This window comes from Sciurus vulgaris (genome assembly GCF_902686455.1).
Source record: "Sciurus vulgaris genome assembly, chromosome: 8".
NCBI classification, from domain to species: Eukaryota; Metazoa; Chordata; class Mammalia; order Rodentia; family Sciuridae; genus Sciurus; species Sciurus vulgaris.
The window spans coordinates 104,453,743-104,469,050 of NC_136468.1; the positions used below are offsets into that span (position 1 = coordinate 104,453,743).

General features: G+C 46.9%; 1 protein-coding gene across 15 annotated transcripts in view; it reads right to left on the bottom strand.

Annotated features, from left to right (window-relative positions):
• Positions 1-11,305, bottom strand: part of CAMK2B (calcium/calmodulin dependent protein kinase II beta) — a 99,414-nt gene extending 88,109 nt beyond the window's left edge. For 4 of the 15 annotated variants that reach the window (XM_079150748.1, XM_079150746.1, XM_079150745.1 and 1 more), the window contains exon 1: positions 10,824-11,297. In XM_079150748.1, coding sequence (XP_079006874.1) covers positions 10,824-10,888 — 65 coding nt within the window. In that variant the 5' untranslated portion in view covers positions 10,889-11,297. Of the gene's footprint in view, positions 1-10,111; positions 10,331-10,491; positions 10,627-10,823 lie in introns of those variants that run through there. The other 11 variants (XM_079150734.1, XM_079150750.1, XM_079150751.1 and 8 more) reach the window with 10 other exon arrangements.
• Between the last annotated feature and the right edge of the window lie 4,003 nt (positions 11,306-15,308).

Below are 15,308 nucleotides of genomic sequence, written 5' to 3' on the forward strand. Positions count from 1 at the left end.
AGCTGACAAAAGTGTTTCCCATAATGGCTGCACCATATTACACGCTCCCCAGCAGTGTACAAGGTTCCAAACTCCACTTTCTCACCAACACTGTACTCATCTGGTTTTTTTGATAATAGTCAACCTAGTGAGAGTGAGGTGGTATTTCACAGTGGTTGTGATTTGCATTTCCAGAATGACTAATGATATTGAGCATTTTTTTCATGTGCTGTTGGACATTTATAATGCCTTCTTTGAAGAAATGTCTATTCAGGTCCTCTGCCCATTTTAAAATTGGGTTATTTATTTTACTGTTAGATATTAAAAGTTCTTAAAATATTCTGAATACTAATTCTTCATCAAATACATGATTGGCAAATAAGGAGTAGCTTCTTATAGGTTGTCTTTTCACACTTTCTTGACAATATTCTTTGAAGTACAAACTTGAATGTTGATAAAGTTCAATTTATCTATCTTTTACTACACATTTTTGTTGTCATATCTACAAAACACTGCCTAACCCAATAACACAAAGATTTACTCCTATATTTTCTTCTAAGAGTTTAATGGTATTTAGCTCTTCCATTTAAGTCTATGATCCACTTCAAGATAATTTTTTGGAGATAATTTTTGTATATGGTGTCAAGTAACATTTCAGCTTCATTCTTTTGCATGTGAATACCCAACTGTACATTTCTTGAATAGACTCTTATTTTTCCCCCATTGGATTATCTGGGCTCCCTTGTCAAAAATCAGTTGACCATAGACTCTCAAATCTTATTCCATTGATCTCTGTGTTTATCCTTCTGCAAATACCACACTGTCCTAACTAATATAGCTGTATAGTTTTGAAATCAGGATGTGCGAGTCCTCCAAGTTTGTTTTTCTTTTACAGATTGTTTTGGCTATTCTGGGTCCCTTGCATTTACATGTAAATTTTAAGACAAACTTTTCAATCTGTGCAAAAAAGAAAAAAATTCAATATTTAAAGAAATGATTACACACTGAGTTTGTAAGTCAATTTGGAATAAACAACCATCGTAATAATATTGCATTCAATTCACGAACATGGGATATCTTTACATTTATTTAGGTCTTCTTTAATTTCTCTCAAGAGTGGTTTGTAGTTTTCAACACACAAATATTTCTTTTCTTTTATTAAATGTATTCCTTTGAATGATATTTTAAGTGGAATTGCTTTTCCTAATTTTGGGATTGAGAACTGCTAGTGTAATGAAATACAATGAATATTTGTACATTGATCTTTCATCGTGCAACTTTGTCGAATTCATTTTTTTAGTTTCAATTTTTAAAGTAAATTCTTTATGATTTTCTATACACAAAATCATATCATCCACAAACAGAAGTAGTTTTCTCTGTTCTTTTCCTGGTTCTTTCACTGTCTTGCCTAATAGCCATGGCTAGAACCTTCTAATACCATGTTGAATACAAATAGAAAGAACAGACATTCTTGTTTTGTTTCTGATCTTGGGGAGAACACAGTTAGTCTTTCACCAATATGATTTTAGCTATGGGTTTTTCATAAATGCCTTTAAACAAGTTGAGGAAGTTTTCTTCTATCCCTAGTTTGTAGTGTTTTATCATAAAAACAGTTCTGGATTTTGTCAAACGTTCTTCTGCATCTTCTGGGATAATCATTCCTTTTTGGTTTATTTTATCAATACAGTATATTACATAGATTTCTTTTTATGTTAAACCAACCTTTCATTCCTAGGAGAAATGCTACTTCTTCATAATGTGCTATCCTTTTCATATGATGCTAGTTGGTTTCATTATTAATTTGTTGAGGATGCTGCATCTATATTTATAAAGGACACTAGCCTATAGTTTTCTTGTAATGTCCTTTCTGGTCTGGTAACTGGTCTGTCCTTTATGGTTACTGGCTTCACTAAATGAACTGGAAAGAATTTGTTCCTCTTCTATTTTTGGGAGAATTTATGAAGAACTGTATTAATTTCTTTTTAAATGCTTGGTAGAATTTATCAGTGAAGTTCTCTGGGCCTGAGTGATGCAGTATCGGACATTTAAATTACTAATTCATTCTCTACTTGTCACAGGTCTATTCAGATTTTCCATTTCTTCTTGGGTCAGTTTCAGTAGTTTATATCCTTCTGTTTGTCCATTTCACATAGGTTACATAATTTTTCACAGTATTTACTTAGAATCCTTTTTATTTCTGTCAATTTGGTAGAAATGTCTCAAATGTCCCCTTTCACTCCTGACCTCAGCAACTGAGTCTTCTCTCTTTTTTTTTTTTTTGCCTGACCACCCTTTTTAAAAATTTTTATTTGTTAATTTTAGCTATAGATGACAGTAGAAACTATTTTTTTGGGGGGGTGCTGGGGATCAAACCCAGGGCCTTGTGCTTACAAGGCAAACACTCTACCGACTGAGCTATCTCCCCAGCCCCTAGAAACCATTTTCATATATCTTTACAAGCTTGGAATATATCTTATTCTAATTAGGATCCCTGACCACCCTTTTTGTAGCTGCAACCTTCCTATTAACTGGCATTCCTGCATTTCCAGAGGTATTCATCACCTGCTACGCTATCATATAATTTTTTTTTTTCAGTACTGGAGACTGAACTCGAGGCCTCACATATGCTAAGCAATTACTCTACCCAGCCCTTTTTTATAATTATCTTATTTTGCAAAAGCTGGCCTCAAACTTGTGACCCTCCTTCCTCAGACTCCTTAGTAGCTGGGATTACAGGTACATGCCACTGCATAGGGTCCTATCATAATCTGTTTAGTTTTTACCTGCCTCTCACCCATCACAAACACATAAGCTCCCCAAGATAGGCATCCTTGGCTGCTTTGCTCACTACTGTTTCCCAAGCAGCCAGGAGGTGCAGTGTGAGGCAGATGGCAACTGTGCAACCAGACTTGTACAACAAATGAACCAGTCTTCAGGACAGCAAGAGAAATCAAGAACAGGCAAACACAAACCAGACTGTAACTACCATCCTCAAAAGAAACCAGAAAAAAAAATGTAAACAGGGTGACTTTCAAGCTCTGGTCCTGTGTTGTCTAACCTAATAGCCACTTGCCATCATGCAATAAGAACCTGGACTGTGGTTGGTCCAAACCAAGACATACCTTAAATGTAAAACACACAGCAGATTTCTAAGACATAACATAAATAGGAATGCAAAATACTTAATAATTTTACAATGATTACATATTGAAATAATATTGTGAATATAGGATTAAATATATATATATATTTTAAATTATTTTCACTGTTTCTTTTGACTTGCTTTTTATGTACTAGAAATTTTTTTAATCACACACATGGCTCCCCTTCATGGCCACATTTCACTTCTTCTGGACAACACTGCTCTAAACAACTTGGATGGTGTAGGTTAATTATGAGTGTACAGAAAACAAAGCCAAACTTCAAACACAATTAGTGAGGCTCTTACGGAACCAAGGAATGTGAGGGGTATATGGCATAGGCCATAGGCCAGGTTCAGGCTTCATGGCATATGAAATTACTACTGGAATCACTTGGAGGCTTTTCAAAACTCTAGTGTCTGAGTAGCTGGGTTTGGGTGGTGCCTGAACATTTCCCCAGAAACTTCCAAGCTTCAGTCAGGGCTTGTTATTCCCCTGGTTACCCTCTTCATCAGAAGATTCTGCTCCTACTAGACCCACAAACCCCCAACAAACAGCCTGGATCAAATCCATGGACTTAGAGAATCATGCTAGACCTCAACATGCAAGAACAGAAGTACCATGAAGAACTTCATTATGAAATGGGCTTCAAACCACTTGCAGGCCAACTCCAGGCAGGTATATGAGAGTGACAGCTCTGTGGCTCTCTCACCAGGTGGCAAGACCAGTAGGTCACTAGGAAGGCACAGGGGACCCTGGGGACCTGCAATTGTGAAGTGGGATGCCACTGCTCTGGGAAGCAGACAGGACTGCAAGGCCTGAGTGGTCCAGGCTATTGCAGAGCCACTGCTGAGTACCTGCTGTGTGCCACGCACTGTTCTGAGCACTCAAGCACATTGGGGGCTTGGAAACCAGTACCAACTGGATGTGCACTACAGTTACCCTGGCGTTTCCCCAAAATGCTAGAACAGTTCCTTCCCTCCAGTTTCACATGTTGCTCACAAAGTGGGGAGACAAGGATGGTGGTAACCTGTCAACAATGGGGATGATATCCCTTCCTATAAAATATTCTGACATTGTTGCCTGACTATCGCCAATCTGTTCTTGATTCTACAAAAGTTTGTATCTGGCTTAATAAAGAACAGTTACTTTAGTTAATTTAGGATCATTAAGTCAATAGATAAAGCACCATGTCTACCAGCAGCTGAGCCCTGATCAAGTTTGTGACTCCCACCCAGGAGACAAAAGCCCTCCAAAGTTCAGAGGCTAACAACACCATCTTTAACACACACACACAAAAAAAAGTTTTTATTTTAAATAAATTCAGATTTGTAAATGAATAAGATACATGTTTGTATATAATATATCCATACAGTAATGTTTTCTAACCCTAACTAAATTGATACATAAAGCATTTTTACGTTTCTACACTAACAAAGAGAATGGCAGTTGTAAAGGATGCTTTATAAATAATCAAATCAGATTTCATTTTTGGTAGTGGAGACAAGAAGGGGTAAATTTTCTTTACAAATTTGAGCCTATTGATTTACTTAATACTAAGCACGATGAGGACTATGAACTTGTGTATTACACAACATGGTTGCATTCAGATATATCAAATTATTAATACCTTATGGGATAAAAATTCTATTTAAATATGTAATAGCTAAGAAATATTTATAGTGTAATTCTAGTCAAGTAAAATATGGATGAAAATAAAGTACTGTCAATTAAAAAAAAATCTGAAATCTTCAGAACAGCCATACCTCTCACTTGAACCAAGCAGTATGGGGTCAAGCCATCTTCTCAGAGCAATCATTGCACATTTATCTCTACTTGGTCTTTTCTATCAAACTACTGGTAAATTCCAGGGTGATTCAATATAGACTCTTCAAAGGCAAATGAAGCCAAAATAAGAGAAACATCCCTATTATAAAACAAGCATTGTGTGTTCTTCCCCTCCACTCTTGTGGAGTCCCAGAAAGAAAGAAAGAAAAAGTCCAGAATACACCCTTCAGTTTCTTCAGGTGAGACTGGGACTTTCTTAGTACCAACAACCTTGATCTCCACACTTCCATGTACCTGTAACCTGCAGCAATACTGAGAACCCAGTCCTTCATTCACAAGAATCACACCCTCCTAATAACCTTCCAGGCCCTGAATTCAAATATTGGGCCCTCCCATCCTCTGTCACACTCATCAGAAGAATGATCCCAAACTTTGCTTGTAAAAGTATGGCCAAGGCTGGAACACTTGCCTTGCATGTGTAAGGCACTGGGTTCTATCCTTAGCACCACATAAAATATATAAATAAAATAAATGTATTGTGTCCATCTACAAATAAAAAAATAAATAAAATAAAAGTATGGCCAATGCATGTTCATCCATCTCTCTGCTAAGGGACCAGCAGCCCAAACTCCTAAGAAAGGACACACTAACATGGCAGATCAGCACAGAAAAGTGTCACCAGTCACATGCATGGTGATTCCATATGTGCTTTAAAATCATACATACATAACATATATGTGGCTGTGTATATATGTGTACACACAACATAACCTTATAATGACATAAAAATAAACAGCCCAGGTTTCTCCAGCAGATGAGGGAACTTGAGTGTAAAAGGTCACATTTCATTGTGCTTACTTCTATATTACTTGATTTTTTTTTTTTTTTGCAAGAAGACTCTGTTGCCCTAGTAATTTAACTAATAAAATAAATGTTTCAAATCCTGCTGGTCTCAAATGGGGTCAGATTGTTGGTTGTCAAGGAGAGATGATGAAAAGAAATAATTTCACAAAGGAGAACTGGGGGCAGTGCCCTGGGTTTGGAAACGCACAATGAGCATGGAAAGCTGCTAGCTGAGGACAGGTGCAGTCCCCAAGAGCCTGGGCTCTGAGTGGACCACAAGCTTTTCACAAGTCAGTCAATAGAAAAATAGCAATTTTAAAGTTCAGAATAGAGTACATTCATGTGCTTTTAAAAGGAGCAATTATGGAGTTCAGAGTCAAAGTACCTAGAATCAAACCCTGACCCTGTATGACTTTTAGCAGGGGATGGGGCTTCTCAGGGCCTCAGTCACCTCTTCTGTAAACTGGGAATAATCACAGCACCTATTTCACAGAGCAAGCATGTTAATATAATAAGCACCACTGAAGTGCTAGCAACTGTTACCAGAAAAGAAAGAGTCCGGTAGCAAGCATGCAGATATATTCTTAGCTCTCAGCAAAGTAGGTTATGGTATAAAAATACCATTAAATAGTAACTAAACTAGCGTCACCTTAATGCGCATCTTCCCAGCAACCTCAGCATGTGCGACTTCTTTTTAAACTACCCTACATTAAAGAATCAAGATCAGGGCTTATCTGGCCTCCTTGGAGACAGGAGGCAAAGGCCTAGGCCACTCACCCCTTCCTCACCATGGAGAAGCCACCCCTCAGACCAGACCCTGGGGACCCAGCTCTGGCTTTGGGTAGATAAGTGGCCAAGACCACAACCTGCATCCCTGCATCCAATACGCAGGGTGCAAGGGAGAAGACAAAGTTGGGAGACAGCTGGGGAGGGAAAGGCAGAAAGGGGGAAGGACAGTGTTTGGGACAGCCTGGCTGGGCAGCCCAAGGAAATGGGGCTGTCATTGGCAAAGTTCCTGAGGCAGAAAGGGACTGATGTACCAGAGGAAGAGAGAAGGAAAGCGAACCAACAGCAAATACAAGATTCCTCCTCCACCCCATTCCTGTCTTCCCTGGCAACTGGCTTCAGAGCAAGGAAGTCTCAAAAATTGATCTACTTTGAATTTTCCAAGTTTATTTATTAACTAGCTAGTAGGCCATCCCACTGGTGCAGAGCAGGCCTGCTGGCAGAAAGCAAGAGCAAACATCAATGCCCCTGATGAGTGGGCAGGTCACACACGCAGAATGCAGCCTACTCTCCACTTTCTGGGGGCCATTGGAGGAGTCAAGGTCACATCAAGGTCAATTCCGGGCCCATCTGAGGTTTGGGGATCGCTGGAAGGAATGGGAAATACCCTGGGTTGGAAGTCAGGGGCATTCTTTCCACCTGAGTTTGGGCAAGTCGCTGAACTTCCCAGCAATTTCTGTAGTTGTAGAACAGGGGTGGAGGGCAGGCCTTCCCGGACAGCCTACATCAAACCAAACCTTTAAAGTTCCACACCCATTAGATGCTGTGACAACGTGAGCCATGGCCCCAGTCCTCTGAAGGGGTTCATGAACTCCTGAAATTACACCCAAAGGCTCATGGGAGCTGTTTTCCTCTAAGGAGATCATCTATATTTTAAGGCGACAACGACTCCCAAAAAGTGGAAGATTTACAAGCCAGAATTCAGAATGTGAAACACTTCCTGCCCACTAACCTTCACCACCTGCCTGTGCCAGGGAGAGCGGCACCTAGGGCACAGGCATCCCCAACACAGCTGGTGGGGGTGGGCATGGCATGGCAGATCCTTGCTGGCAACCCCACTACCAGAGGGATAAACCCCAAAGAAACTCTCATCCCTGCGCCAGCAGACACCTGCACAGTGCTGGTCACATGGTGAGTAAGAGTGCAAAACAGGAGGCAAATCTAGATTCTCATCAGGAGGAAAGCAGATGAGATGTGGTGTTCATACGATGGATCACCACAAAGCAGTTGGCAACCACAACTTATCAGTGCGCACAGATGTCAATAAGACTATGCTGAGAAAATACATGAAAGAATTTCACATATTAGTATGGATACTTCTATCTATGTGCAAATATACCAAAAGAGCCTCGGAGAAAGAATATAAATGCCTAACAGCGGCTGGAGGAAAACGGTGACCTAACATTTATTTGTTAATGCTTTACTTCTCATAACTTTAAAACTGGACTTAAAACAAAATGATGAACAGTTTTCAATTCTGGGTAGAAGAGACAGGAGTGTTCATTTTATTTATCCTAGCATTTCTGGATTTTAAAAATATATCCAATAAAAAAAGTAAACTGTACTGTTAGTTGGTCCATGTGGGCTAAGGGTTTTCTGCTTTGCTCTGAGCTTGCTCCCAGGACCCTAGGCTAGAGGTGGCTCTGCATCCCAGTATATGGGCCTCCAGGCAAATGTTCACGAGCCCCACAGCATTAGGCAAGGAAGGGCACACACTGCAACACCATCACTGGGGACGAGTGGAGTAGGACCCAGAAAGGGGCTCCCCTTGGCCAGGTGACTCGCTACCCAAGTCTCCAAGGAAAGATCAGGAGCAGAGACAGCCGAGAAGGCAAAGGCCAACGCCCCATCATGCACAAGCAGCTGTGGGTCTGTGACCCTACCCTTCTGCCAAGCAGGGAGTCAACCTGACTGGGTGCCAGGGTTATGGCTTTAAATAAACTTGGATGTGTCCACCTGGGGCTGGGAAGCAACACCAACTGTGCCCCAAGCAGGCATTATCAACAATTGTTGGGATGTGGCCACAGCAGGGTGGGCCTGAGTTCCCCACAGCTTGACCTAAGGGTGCCGTGCCCTCCAGATGCACTTCCTGCCCCATCCCCCAGGACCTGGCACCTAGCAGGCTCCACAGATGTATGCTAGGCTGAACCAACTCATTCTGGCTAGGATTCCGAGTCTCATCCCAGGTCCCAGTGGGCCCCCTGACCAGAGGCTTCACTCCTCACCTGAGCACATGCATGGCCTCTCCATGTACTCCTTTATGATGAGGGCTCACTGTCTTGCCCATCCAGAGGAGGAGCTGGCAGCCCCAGCTCTCACCTGTCTATATAATGCCATCAGCCCTCTCAGCCTCCACACTCCAGTGTGGGTGACAGTAACCAACAGCTGCTGGACCCAGAGGCTCAGGGGAGGGCTGGTCACTTATGCTATTGCTCAACCCAGGGAAGTTCACATCAAAATGAAGAAGGGAAGAGCAGTGGTGAGCTGCAGACTGGGAAACCAGAGTGAGTTGGGAGGTCCTGAGAGGGGCTTCTTGGAGGAGACTGGTGAGGCCAGGGCAAAAGCAGAAAAGAAGACAAGAAGCTTCCCCAGGAAGGGCAGACTACCCCCTGCTGCCTTTTCCTCAGAGAATCAGGCACACTGACTGCTGCCACCTGCCCCACAGTGCAGACACAGCTCTGGAGGAGACAGGATGGACAGGGACAGAGCCACTCATCTGAGGGCTGGAAAGCTGGAGAGCCAGCCCCTTACCCCCAGCCCTGGCCTTCAGTCCATGTAGGAAATCACCTCACCCCGACCCCCACCTAAGGACTCCCAGCCTGTTACCCTCTTCTTCACAGGTTTCCATCCCCAGACAGCTCCTGGAAGCTTCTTCAAGACCTGTGTCCCTGGGGCCCACAAAGAGGAGCACACAGTGGACATAAAGGAATGCTTGGCCTGTCCCTTGGGTGGCTCTTCAGGTCCACCCAGCCCCCACCCCTGCTATCCAGCATAGGCTTCCTCTCTGTCACTTCCCTGTGCTCCTTACCCACCAGACCTGACCCGATTCCTCTCTACACGTGCAGGGAAGTGGGGAATGCGCACACCCCCACACTCCTCCAGCTGGGCACTCCACAATTATCAATGATCAGCGTCCCTCGCCCACCACAAGGTTTCACCAGACGCTTTTTTAGTAAAGGGAAAAAAGGATTTGCGGCTGGATGTGTAATAGGAAATCTCGCCAGCGCCCCCACCGCGCAGGAGGGGTGGGGGAGGGTGGAGGAGATGGGGCTCAGGAGTTCTCAAACCAGCCCCAAGGGATGACAGGTGCAGCCATCCTGACTCACAAAGAGGAGACCCCAGGTTAAAGACGAGGCCCCTGAGGGGCTTCCTAGTCTCTGACCCAAGGGGCAAAGCCAGGTCTGGATACTCCAAACTAGGGCTCCCGCCCCCACATTGCTCACGCTGCGGAGCACAGTCCAGGAGCCAGGGCACCTGTTCCCCGGGAGGCCCTACCTGAAATAAGCTTCCAAAACCCATCCTTTCTACCCCTCACACCACAAAAAATAACGCTCCAAAATCCAGCCTTCACCTACCTTAATGACCCCGAAGTCAGAAGCCCAATTGGTTTCCCCGCCTCACCCCTTCATTTCCCACCCAGATGACCTAATCCAGGCTCTTTGACCTCTTCCCCGGCTCTCCAATTTCGTTTCCAGAATAATCTGGGGGAAAATCCTTCAGAACGCAGATTCCCCCAAGGGACCCCCGGCAGAACTGCTCCCACGCTTGCACCCCCAGCACAGATGGGGCCACGCGCAGAAGCAGGCGGGAGCAGGTCCGCCACCCCCGCCGCCTGACGCTCGGGTGGGGGTGGGGACAGCGTTCCCGCTCGGGAGATGACCCCCTGGGGCCAGGGCCGACCCCCTCCGGGAGCTCCAGGCCCGGCTGCCGCCCCCGCGTGCCCCTCCTCTCTGACCTCCCAGCCGCCAAATGCGTCACGTCTGTCCGGCGCTCCGGGGACACCTGCTGCCGCCCCCGCCGCGCCGAGTCCAGAGCCCTCAGTCCCGGCCCCGGCCGAGCCACCGCGCTGGGCAGGGCGGTACACGCTGCGGTTCAGCACCCGGGCCCAGCACCCGAAGCTCGGGGGTCAGGCCCGCGTGGGGCCGTGTGGTAGGGCCCGGAGCCGGGAGGAGCCGGGGGCGCGCGGGGCCGCAGTGCGCTCGGAACCCGCGGCGCGGAGGGTCCCAGTTCCCCGGGGCCCCACTCCTCTGGGGTCCCCGGCCAGCACGCGCGCGCCGCGGCTCTTACTTGCCAATATCCTCGTAGAGCTGGTACTCGTCGGTGAAGCGGGTGCAGGTCACCGTGGTGGCCATGGCGGCGGCGGACGGGCTCGGCGTGCGCTCGGCTGCGCTCGGGCGGCGGCGACTCCGTCTCCCGCTCGCGGGCACGGCGGCGACACGGGCGCGGGCGCGGGAGACACCTCGGCTCGCGGCGCCGGGCGGGGGCCGGGCTGGGCTGCGCCGCGCGCCGAGCGCACGCGAGATCTGCTCGCTCGGTCCCCGCCAGGAGCGCGCCGCACACCTACGCGCGAGGAGGCGCGGACGCCGCTGTCACAGCCACCGCGCCCGCAGGGTCGGTTGCCTTCTGTAAGCGCCGCACCCGCACCCTACTCACCCAGCTCCTGCACCCGCACACGCACCGCACTCTCACCCTGTACCTGCACTCGCGCCCGCGCCTGCGCCCGCACGCGCGCCTCACCCTGCACTCGAACCGCGCCTGCACCCCGCACACACTCCGCGCCCGCGCCTGCACCCCGCACACACTCCGCGCCCGCGCCTGCACCCGCACTGCGCCCGCACATCGCACTCCTAGCTGTGCCCGCGCCCCGCCCCCGCATATGGGCCGCACCCTCACGGTCCCGGCACACTGCACCTGCGCCCCGCACCCACCGCGTCCTGCACAGGCAACCACGGAGCTGGCTCTTCCCCGGGATGCCAGAATGCCAGCGCTTTCCCTGCTCACACACACACACAAGGGACTGCATACAATGAACCCAGCCTCCTCTGCTGTGAAGCCTCCCTCCCCTGAGCAGCAGTAGGGAACTTGTGTCCACATGGAGGGTTATTCATGTGCCACCCCGAGAGGGCTCATTCCTCACACCATGAAAAGATGCTGCCAGATCCACCCTGCCCAGTCTCACTTCACACGCACAATCCCTTCCTGCTTGGCCTAGCAGAACTGCCCAGGGGCCTTCCAGGCTAGGATGACAGCGTGGGAGGGTGAGAGCTGCCCCACTTTTCCTTGTAGGATGGGTGGCTGGGGTATCTGAAGTCCCAGGAATGGACATTTGGAGTCCCGGCAGAGGGATCTTGAACCAAAGAAATAGTTGTCGCTCTGTCAGGGACTCTGGGGTCCTGACAACTTGCAGCCACCAGGCCTGGTCTACCTGCTTGTCCCTTTCTCTGACCTGGAAGAATAGAGTTCACTCTTTTCCTGTCCCCCTTCCAAGCCTCTCTTGAAAGTGACCCTGAAGGCCAAAGAGGAGTTGAGCACAGTCAGGGAAGAAAGGAGGTGGAGGCAGGGCCCACTCCGTTTCCCACAAAAGCCTTCCCCCAGGCAAGCACCCACACTTTTCTGATGGGGTGGGACCAGGTCTGTACCAGGCAGGGTATGAGGTGAGAGTTTTCCAGTCAATTTTTCAAAGGGCCAGACTGTTGCCCTGACATGACTTGCTTACTGCTCCCCAGTGGCAGATTCTGGACCTGTCCAGCTAGTACCTCAACTCCCAGGCCAGCCCAGGTCTAGCCCTGGAAGCTACAATCTCTCCTGGATAAAGGAGCAAATAAGGGTTCTACAGTGGACAGCCAGGGTCCTTCCCCTCCCAGACGCATTTGGCACCAGGCTGCCTGACCATGAGCATGTCACATGGCAAATCCCTGTCCTGGTTGGTTGCAGACCCAGCTCACACCCAGAAAGTGGACAGCTAGAGGATGAGGGACATGCACTGACTAGAAGCAAGTGCGGGTCCCAGGTGGAAGTCCCCAGTTGAGACAGAGAAGGCCTGGCCTTGACCTCAGCAGGAAGGGAAAGCAGGCAGGAAGGGAAAACATTCTGTGCCTCAGCATTGGGCTTAGACATGGAGAAACCTAGGCCATCCTAACAGTCAGAGGTTGGGGGACTAAAGGTTTGTTCTTGGGATTGTGTCTAACCCCACTGTCCCTGCACTTGCTGAGAGCAGCTGCATTGTGCCCTTTTCTGAGTTCCGGAAGGAGGAGGCAGGGCTACACATAGAGTACAGTTAGCAAAACAAACAAAACAAAATTGCACCCCTCTGTAAGTCAGACTCCAAGCTACCCAAAATCACACACACTCCTGCCAATGTGTCCAGATTACAAAGTGGTATTGGAATCCTAATGACAGCTGACATTGATTGTACTTATATGCATTTTACATGTTTTCTCATTTATTTCTTGATCCTATGATGCATGTATTATTATTATCCCATTTTACTAGATGGGACAACAAAGAGACAGAGAAGTGAGGTAACTTGCCCACAGTCACAGAGCCACAAGAAGTGGCTGGGACTCAAACCCCATTGCCCAAGAAGCATCCTTTACCTTTAACTTTCTCACACAAACACACATATACAGATGCACATCTATACACACTTACTGACGTATACAGAAACACAAGTGCATACACACACATACAAATGTACACATATACTCAACAATGCACACAAACTATGTGAATATACAGCACACCCATACACAAACACTTACAAACACACACACCTATACATACAGCTTCCTAAAACCCCAGATGAAGACACAGTAGCATTCTGGATGGTATCATATGAAATCACTTTTCCAAAAGTGGGGAGGCTATCCAGGACCAGAGTTACACAAAAAGTTAGAGTCACTAAGATGCATAATTTGAGGCCCACCGTGTCCTATGCCTCTCCCCCAACTCTGTTTCTGTTAGCATCTGGGATGCCCAGCAGCTTTCCTCTGGGATGAAACATTAAAAGTCTGGGGGTGGAACTACCCTATGGGGGCAGGAAAGTCAGAGTAAGTGGGCACTAAACAGTGGGGAAGGGTTCAGCTACCAGAGGCAGCCAGGTTGCCCCTACCCACACAGAACAGTCCACTCCCACCCAGACAGAGAGGATTTCTTCCTTGCAGGGCAAAAAGGTTGGAATGAAGAAATGCTTCCAGCTATGACTCTTCTTGGACCTGGAATCCAGAAGCCCTCTCATTCCCTTTGACTCTATTCAGGCCCAAACTCTCCTCTCTTCCCACCCCTCCTCCTATCTTCAGGAAGGGACCTCTTCCACCCCCACCCCCGTGTCATCTCTGCCTCCCACCTTGTCCTTTCTAGCTCACTTTCGTAAGCAAGGAGGGCTCTCCCTCCCAGGTGGCAGCTGGGGCGCTTGTGGGGAATATCAGTTCTAGGAGGTTATTGTTAGGACAGTCACCATGGTAACAAGCATCACATCTGCAGAGCCAAAAGTGCTACACATGGGGTTCATTCTCCCAAAGAAAGCAGTCTTCCCTGTCCCCTCATCTTCAGGGACTGCTTTCGTGTATGTATATGGGGATTGGGGTGGTTGTGGAATGTCACTGTCCCTATCTCTCCCAGGCCCAGCCATCTGCCCAGTAGAACAGATTACCACAGCAGGAAGACCCAAGTTCATCAATCCCCAGTCATCAGATGCTGGGTATGGCAGCCCATTCAGGAAACCATTCAGGCACATGAGATGGGGAGGGGATTGGTGATGGTGGTGGTGGTGATGGTGATGGTGGTGGTGATAGTGACAGTGATGGTAGTATTGATGGTGGTGGTGGTCATGGGAATGATAATGGTGGTGGTGGTGGTGAAGGTAGTGATGGAAATGGTGGAAATGGTGTTGGTGATAATGATAATGTTGATGGTGATGATGGTAATGATATTTGTGGTGGTGATGATGATTTTGAAGATGTTGATAGTGATAATGGTGGTGATAGTAAAGGCCTTACTATAATTTACAATGCACTCACCACATGCAAAAAAAAAAAAAATTTCAAAAAGCCTGACATCTACCAGTTCATATAAATTCACAATGATACTGCAATATAGGAGCTATCATTACCTTCCTTTTACAAATGAGGAAACTTTGGCACAAGTAGACTGAGCTTGGATCACAAAGTTAGTCCAGTATTAGCATCCAGATCTGCCTTCACAGTTGATTATTTTAACCACAGTGCTTTGCTCAAGTGACCCCTGGCCTTCTTTATGCAGTTACTGTGCACCAACTGTGTGCCAGCCCTGCCCAGGCACCAAATCATACAAGGCAATGAGATGGACAAGATGGCTGTGTCAGCAGGACTAACACCCAAGACTTACAAAAACACATCAAGTAGTGATGTTTGTCACACAACAGTCCCCACTTCATCCACAGCTTGACTTTCCATGGTTTCAGTGACCCATTATCAACCATAGTCCAAAAAAGTTAAATGTAAAATTGCAGGAATAATCAATTTCTAAGTTTTTTTAAAAAATATGTTTAGTTGTAGATGGACACAGTACCTTTATTTTATTTATTTATTTTTATGTGATGCTGAGGGTCGAACCCAGTGTCTCACATGTGCTAGGCAAGTGCTCTACCACTAAGCTACAATTCCAGCCCAATTCCTAAGTTTTAAATTGCATGCAGTTCTAAGTAGTGTGATAAAACCTCACACTGTCCATCTCTGTCCTACTGGGACATGAATCATCTCTTTGTCCAGCATATCCATAGTATGTATGTATGTA